At 35.3% G+C, this 7962-nt stretch overlaps 3 protein-coding genes across 3 annotated transcripts in view; 1 reads left to right on the top strand and 2 right to left on the bottom strand.

The window, feature by feature from the left end:
- Nucleotides 1-1662, bottom strand: part of LOAG_16850 (DNA-directed RNA polymerase) — a gene marked incomplete at its 3' end in the record, with an annotated part of 9447 nt that extends 7785 nt beyond the window's left edge. Inside the window, exons 1-3 of the mRNA XM_020449508.1 lie at nt 1540-1662; nt 964-1085; nt 532-757 (exon numbers count right to left, since the gene is read on the bottom strand). Of these exons, the coding sequence (XP_020306963.1) occupies nt 532-757; nt 964-1085; nt 1540-1611 (420 nt within the window). The 5' untranslated portion in view covers nt 1612-1662. The remainder of the gene's footprint in view (nt 1-531; nt 758-963; nt 1086-1539) is intronic.
- A 1060-nt stretch (nt 1663-2722) lies between these two features.
- LOAG_10763 (hypothetical protein) lies at nt 2723-3506 on the bottom strand (the record flags this gene model as incomplete). The annotated part of the gene is made up of 3 exons (XM_003146287.2): nt 2723-2878; nt 3076-3143; nt 3332-3506. The coding sequence occupies 3 exons, from the start codon at nt 3504-3506 to the stop codon at nt 2723-2725; spliced, it is 399 nt and encodes a 132-aa protein (XP_003146335.2).
- Nucleotides 3507-4861: 1355 nt separating this feature from the next.
- The window catches only part of LOAG_16849 (hypothetical protein), a gene marked incomplete at its 3' end in the record, with an annotated part of 5467 nt that continues 2366 nt past the window's right edge, over nt 4862-7962 (top strand). The window contains exons 1-6 of the mRNA XM_020449507.1: nt 4862-5087; nt 5478-5631; nt 5928-6015; nt 6168-6344; nt 6614-6787; nt 6906-7494. Coding sequence (XP_020306962.1) covers nt 4975-5087; nt 5478-5631; nt 5928-6015; nt 6168-6344; nt 6614-6787; nt 6906-7494 — 1295 coding nt within the window. The 5' untranslated portion in view covers nt 4862-4974. The remainder of the gene's footprint in view (nt 5088-5477; nt 5632-5927; nt 6016-6167; nt 6345-6613; nt 6788-6905; nt 7495-7962) is intronic.

The following is a 7962-nucleotide window of genomic DNA, read 5'->3' as shown; positions in this document are numbered from 1 at the left end:
ATAAGAACAATTAATTTAAAATCGACTATTTCCTCCATACCTTTCAACATTTCTTTAAGTCTTTCCTTATAACCAATGTAAATATTCAAGCGATCAATTTCTTCTTGTTGAAGTTTTTCATCATTTGGATGAAGCCATTGTGTTACCTGTAAGGTTATCAATAAATGATTAGAATTTACATAAAAAAGAAATGAAAAGTATCGTATTAAAAGATTTTGTTCTAAAAGTACGCTTAAGATTTAATTCATTTCACACTGTAGCTCTTTTTTGCTGTTTCTTCCAATCATGATACGATTCTTCGAAAGCTGTTCTTGAATGAGAACCACTTTTTCCGATCCACGGATGATGAAATAACCACCCGGATCATACGGACATTCTTGGACATGTGCAAGTTCACTCTCATTCTTAATAAACTTTTTTTCAATTTAATTAAAATAATTTTTCGGCAGACTCCAAAAAATGAAAATCTGGTAATGACTAAATTTCTAAAATTCAAATCTTGCAAATTCCGTGAAAAAAAGATAGAACTACCATATTTTTTAAAACACATTTACTGGAACGTAGCATGACAGGCATTTTGCCGATTACAAGACCATTCCTCAAAACACGCTGACTGCCACGAGTGTATTCAATATCGACCGAAATGGGTGCAGAATAAGTCATATCCCGAAGACGACACTCATGTGGACTGATCTTATCGTTGATTTGGTTAAAACCCTCTTCGCTTGAAGGCATTCCAACACGGATATCCAAATACCTACAGTAAAATCTTTCCTAGACCCAATTTACTTCCGGCCACTTTTTTCCCTAATCCTTTAAACTAAATTAGTGACCATTATTTGGAAACCACTGATAGCTCTTTTGGAGACGATTTAGTCATTGTAATAAAGACTAGAGTGTATCCATTTTTCTTTACTAAATTTAGAGTATTAGGCAAACTTAAATCCTGGAAAAACACATTACTTCAAATAAAATGATGGATTCGCGTCACTTGTGATTCTATCATTAGCTCGTAAAATCTTTTTGATTTCAGTACTGACGAAATAATCGTAGCTGGCAATGTGTTGCTTAACAAGTCCGCGGACCTTTAAATACGACAAATTAAAACAGCGAAGTCCCCTTAATTTTTTTTCTTTTATTTAAACAATTCCTTTTTCTGCTTTCAAAATTCATTAAATATAAGCAGACTTTGGTTTTGAATTTCGAATCAATTTTTCTATCTGAAGCAAAAACTATTTGATATTAAGGACTAAAAGTAACGTGAAAGGGATAGATATAGCTCAGTATGATTTGCAACTATTACATGCCCACTTGAACGTTAATTCCAAATTAACATATTTATTTTCCTATTTTCCTCCTTATTTTCCTTCAAACTCAATGGAGCTTTGATCATTTTGAATTTATCTGCGGTTCTTACACGAAAATATCATTTTAAAAGTTGTTGCATATGTTGCTGGAGACCTTCATTTTTGATAAAGCGTGCTTTGTCCGAAAGGAAATCAAAAGGTATCTCTACAGCATTCCCAATGAAATAATTACCTGCAAAAATGCCGGGACGAGGGCCCATTTATCTTTCACCGCTTGTACTTCTCCAGTAATCCTTTCCGTCATTTTCAATCACTTCAATTACGACTGGTCATCATTCCATGTACACCTGCAATTCACACGTCCTTTTTAATCGATAACCAACTCCATTCTTGTTTTGGGTCACTCGTTTACTTCAATTGGTTAACAAATAAATGAATCAGTCCAGTCCACTCTTCAAACACAACAGCTGAAGAAACCAATGACCCACATCGAAAAAGCAAATCTCAACATGAAGTATCTCTAGTCTTTCTAAGTTACTCAACAATATCTATGTATATATAGGGACGCTATGCAATTGCTTTCTGGTGTATGTTATTTCCTTTTGTGAAAGTCTCAATGGCCAACCAGTGGACAGGGGAGGAAAATGTTATGGCGACTGGTATCATGCGGAGTATCAATGTGGTTACAGGTGTTTTAGACACGAAATCGTGGTACTTGTCACGTTCGTAGGGTTGAGATGATAGGAAAATCTCATCCTTTATTAAAAGGAGATGTGTTTATTGGATAAAAACCTGTATCACAACTGTGGCATTTTTTTCTGATCACAGAATACCATTCAGCATAACAATAGTGTGTGAGTTCGACACATGCATCATTACCAACACAAACACCTCTTTCTGTCATCTCTTTCCTTTCCTTTCCGGTTACTCAGTTCCTCCTGATTGACTTCACATTTTCGACAACCATTTCGATTCTGATGCATTTCCTGTGCACATTCTGGATGCACGGCATGCGCACACGTTAACATTACTACGTCCTGCAGTAGACTGTACTTTTCTAAGCCGTTAAATTCAGTTGTTAAATTTTCGAAATCTTTGCCTTACTAGTTCATCCTTTTGAATGGTGTGTATCTGTAAGAAATAAAAGTTATTTTGGAGTAGATGACCCTAACCATCTCCCACCTTTTCTGTTTGCTTTCCGTTATTGACAAGATTCGTAGTTAGCTGTTTTCCATTTACATATAGCTAAAGAATTGTAGTGAATATTCTCTTCACCACAAGAAATCAAAAAAACGACTGGAAATTCATTAATGTTGATTGTTTAGATTGACAAGGCTAAAACCGCAGTTTCTTCAGCCAGGATGTTTATTGGACAGTGCTGTTTAAGACTGACTTCATCCAAGAAATACTTCACTTTACTTTACATCTAAAGTTTGAAATTCCTTAACTTCATGCAATCCATTAAGCGGTCGCTCACACAAGGAACAGTTACCATGTCGTGATAAATACTGATGCCACAGCCACAGTCGGGCCGAGCACTTACTCCCCTTCACTTCCTCTTTACCTAGTTTCTGCAAAATTCTTCTGAATTCCAAAACAGGAAATACTTATATACAATTATTTCTATTCATCCTCACATACACTTAGTGAAGTTCGAAAGTAATTTTTTCCTTTATTATAAGGTCATTTCAATTGCGATAATCTTAGCTCCGAACGGAAATCTAATCAGAAACTAATTTGTTCATTAGGATTAGGAGTTTCCAGCAACCTGCGCAAAATCTATCGATTCAAATGAATCCGCGACCAGAGTGATTCGCTTATTTCGATTATTCGCTTCTAAAAATATTCTTCCAAATTTTTAGAAATAGTCCATTGTTGCACGGTGAGTGTAAAGATCTTAAGCCGAAAATCAATGAAATTTTAGAAAATTTGGCTGACCTGTCTATACGTTTTACGTGGATTGCACTGCCCATTTCTCATACTTAATCAGTTAAGCTCAAAAAAAATTTACGAACAAATAGTACCAAAACGGGTTTTTACGCCTAAGTTCTCCTGAATTATAGAATTCTTTATTCCCAGTAATTGGAGGCGCTTTTCTAGCGTTCTACTCGCTTCCGGACTTTCTGCAGTCGTGTACAGCTTCGCTTCCAGCAAGCCGTAAAGTTCCGTAGCTGGTTGACAGTTTGGCACAACGAACATATTATGGCGTTTAAATGTATAGAGCGTTTCTATGTTCGATATCAGATTACAGGTACTGATGATTATTTCGATCCTTAAGTCTCGATAACATACTACAACCTGGAAATTCTTCACCACTTCTTTCCACCGAACTTTGTAAATTTTCTGCTAAAGCAGAAGCTACTTGACCTATTTACGTTTGACTTGTGCTTTTTTACAATCATATCAAAGTAAGATCAAATGTATCTGCAAAGCCGATACAATGATTAATCGATGTAGGGTCGTCGGAAATTCCAGAGAAACAAGAAACAAATTTAGTAATTTTTGCCTATGATAATACCTAAACAGTTCCAAAATTACACACTTAACAGTAAAATCATCAATATTACAAAGCCTTCGGTGAGAGCAACTCACTACATTCTGAACGACCGCTTTCAAATGCCGAGTTAACGATTGTCACCAATGTAGCGATTACTGGCTACTTTATATCCCACCATTTCATTGTCATGCATTAGTAGTTTCGGGTGAGAACTGGACGGAAGATCGGTCTTTCTGAATATATACTCGGTTTCCAGTTTTCATTTCCACGATAACAACGCTGTTATCCTACTTCTGTCCTCAAATCTAGAAACTCCAATGATACATCGTCACACTTAGAAGCATATAATTCCTTCACTAGGCAGCATCACTAAACTAATCGTAGACATCCCATGCCTTATTGTGTTCCTGCTAATCGGTGATACTTTTCAGTTCTCGGAATTTACTCCTCTGATATTTTCTCGCCTCTAAAATCCTGAGATTCTCTCAGTCCTCGCCAATGCACTCTCTATTCATGTCTCTACTTGCTATCTCTTGCTTTTCTGCATTGTTTTGTTTGCTCGCAGTCTGTGTTACATGTTTTACAACTAACTTGTCTCAGAACCTTCTCAAACCTGCTCCTCTCACACTGTTATTCACGTACCGAGGTATTGTCACGTACGTCAGCCGCGGTCACTTGCATTCCTTAATTTACCTGAGTTATTACTTGCATTCCAATAGACAGCACTTATATCACGATTGGTCGGTATAATCTGTATTGTAATGGGTTAATAGAAGCTTTCTTTGGAAGCAGTTTCTTGTCACTTTTATTTATCTTCTGTAAACTCATTGTACCAATTTCAATTTCATATATGGTATATTCAGAGGAAACAAAAAAACATTTTCCAGTTACTTTAATATGTTTAACACCCCACGTGTTACGTTATTGATTTGGACGGATTCATGTAAGATGTGCTCCCTTATTTTATAATAATTCCATCGATTCTTGATGGTATTTGTCAATTTTCCCTTATTGTGTCTTCCACAGTGGTTTCGGTTATTGTTTCTGAACATGAAAGTTGTAGATTTCAATTCATCTGAAATACTACTATATGGAAAAGATGAAGGAATTGCTGTAACATCTCCAATGGCTGTCGCATCGTTTGGATTCTGATGTTAAAGCAACTGGAAGATGGAAATTGTCGGGAATGGTTGCTGCGCTATAAAATCATTTATTTCAGCAGTGATCGAATGGCGTTCTGCTGCCACAGCACCATATTTAATGTTCATCAACAGCGCGTTTTGGTAAGCGTATTTCAAAAATGGATAACTTTTATGAAGACGTCTAAGAATGAGGTGGTGAATATGACCTAGTTATCATTCATATTGCAACAAAATGCATAATATCGATGTCATGCGATTAAATAAAACATGTGCAATCGCTGAACATGTGAATATTGCATCATGTTGTCTGATGAGAGAGGAGATACTATGAGGTAACTAGCAAGCAAGAACATCTTGCAGGAATGCTGCAAATAGAGAGAACATTTTGCAGAAATGCTGCAAATCGAAAAAGTTGAGCTTCGAAGAGATGTCTAAGAAAAATTGGGCTTAACTCACCCAGGGTTACTTAAGTTTCAAATTTTTCTGGCGTTTTTTTTTATGGAGGGTTTTTTTCTGGTTTTATTTTTCTAGGTGGAGTGTCTTTTATCTAGATAAAGAAACACAACTACGATTACTGGTCTCATACGCTGCAGGTATCTTCGGCTGGGATATCTTATTATCTTCAACTTATGATCGAAGTATTTTGTTCCACATCTTAACTTGGCCCTCGCGAAGTGTAATAAGAGTTAGTTTCGCTACTTTTATCTGGATTAAATCTAAAATTGCACGATTTTACTAAACTTACTGCGGATCGAAAAATGAAATGAGAATTAAGGTTATAAAATTTGAATCTAAGAAAATTCATTTTTCGTGCGAAATGCTTTATAGCAACAAAATTGATGTGATGTTAAGTCCTAGGCCAGGCTTCTTTTAATTATATCGTTTTAGTCGTCGGACGCTTTCGTTTCGTGATCTATTGCTAGTGATATGTGTCAGCAATGCAGTTCTCATAGTTTGAGAAATGTTTGATGTTTTTTATAGACGACAAGCGTTATAATGGCCTTGTACAGTGCACAATTCCTTTATTGGACCGAATTTGAAAAAGCATGTTGGACTGCTTATAGTGCAGGTTTCTTTTTTTTCGATTTTTAGAGATTACATTGTTGAAAAAACACTGTTGAAAAACACTGGATGTACTTTTTACTGTTTGCAGTCATTGTTATTTAACTTTCTGTTCGTTCCACCAGTACATGGTTACAGTTCAAAAGGTATATTTTTTAGTTGCATTATTAATGATAAACCCGGTGTGGCTGTACTACCAAGTACCACAAAAGATCAACGAGTGCTTACATAAGGTATTTGTAACAACGAAATATGTTACTCAGATAACTGTCATTTCTCCTCTGTGTTTCTTTTACAGAATCCTTGAATATATCGTCATGTTAAGGTGGTTAATAGGTTTGTAATTTTCACTCATTTTAAAGGTCGAAGTTTCTTTTAGCTTGATTTCAAGTGTTTGTTAATGTTATGTCTTTTGCTGTTTTGGTTTCTCTAAGACCTTAAAATTTCAACAATTTTAGAAGCATTTGGAAGTGTTTAAGCTATTTTTATCTTTTTTTCTTTTATTTGGAAAACAAGTTAAACAGTATTTACCTGTTCCTTTGAGTTCTTGTTGAAAAAGTCAAGAGTATGGAACTTTCATTTTCAACTGATATCGACCTTTTCAGCAATATTAGAAAAAGCCAAGAAAGAATTGCTGAGGATAAAAACTGCAGTAAGAAATACCTATGTTTCGACGGTTGCTAAGTTATGCGCTGGAAAAAATGCGGTGCTCAACGTTACAAAATCAACCTTATTCAATATTAAGGACCTCATATCGTGCACAGTATACGAATTCAGAAGTGAGTTTTTTAAAATTTTCATTTACTATCAAAGATTGCATTTTGCGCATGTTTTTATTATGCAAAAATACTGTTAGTTGCATGATTAATACAAAAAATAGCGATATCTTTTTTGCAGTAGCACTCAGAAGCGGAATACTATATTCAATAATGACTATATGGAACGGAGTGGTGTATACAATAACGAGTACAAAGAGCGGAATAGTTTTCGTAATAACGTTCCTGGAGGATGGAATACTCTCTGGATATTTGGCACTCAAAAATGGATTCATTGGCGGGATTCTGCGACTAAAGAATTGTTTAATTACGGGGCTCTATAGATCAAACGATGTCTTTTATTACTCCATCGTTATTACGAAGAATTATATTCATTATGCACTTGCCGCTATTCAAAATTCAATTTCGAACTTCTTTTCTGTCGTTGTGAGATGGATAAAAACGGAAATTGTGAAGCCAGTTCGGCGTGTCTTTCGTGCAGTTATCCAGTTTCTGCAATATTGGCTCTGTGCCCATTGGTGGCCCAACCTTAGGTCTTGGTTTATTTTGCATGTGGTACTCCGGCTACAACTGCTCTTCAATTATTTCTGCTTCGGTATTATATATGCTTTCTGTGGCTATTGGATCAATCCATTCATCGCTTTTCTTTCAAGATATTTCAGACGTTTTTATACTTATTTCCAACAGTCCGTCTTGACTCCAGTTGAAATGTAAGTGATTTCGATTCTAAAGTTTTAAGTTCACAATTTTAAATTACTCGAAAACCTTCAAATTGTTCTCTAAATTTATAGAATAGGATTTTCCTTGTTTGGTTGGTTCAAATAGAAGCAAAAAGTCCCTTAAATCTGTTTTTGTGGTCTATTCCTTTAAATTGGTCTGATCCTTTCAGGTTTATGTAAATTTTTCGTTTATTTGATATGCTTTCTCTAAATTTTCTTTCTTAATGGAGCTTCTGATGTTTGTAACGTAAAACTGAGGAAACAACTAAAACTAGAGATTAGAAGGATAGGAAGGAAAGTATATAAAATTTTATCTTCCCATAAGATAGTTCCTTGATAATTCGATTGGGAATATTAAAGGTGTTTTGAATTGAATGGTGTTACCGTTTTGTTTGCTCACCTACTGATAACTATGTTTTGGTTGCTAAATGCTGAAGAACTGATTGTTGTTTATCAGAT

The sequence above is a fragment of the Loa loa genome, assembly GCF_000183805.2.
Source record: "Loa loa unplaced genomic scaffold supercont3.23, whole genome shotgun sequence".
Taxonomy (NCBI): Eukaryota; Metazoa; Nematoda; class Chromadorea; order Rhabditida; family Onchocercidae; genus Loa; species Loa loa.
Note: the sequence above shows the minus strand (reverse complement) of the source record. Positions and strands in the feature narration are given on the sequence as shown.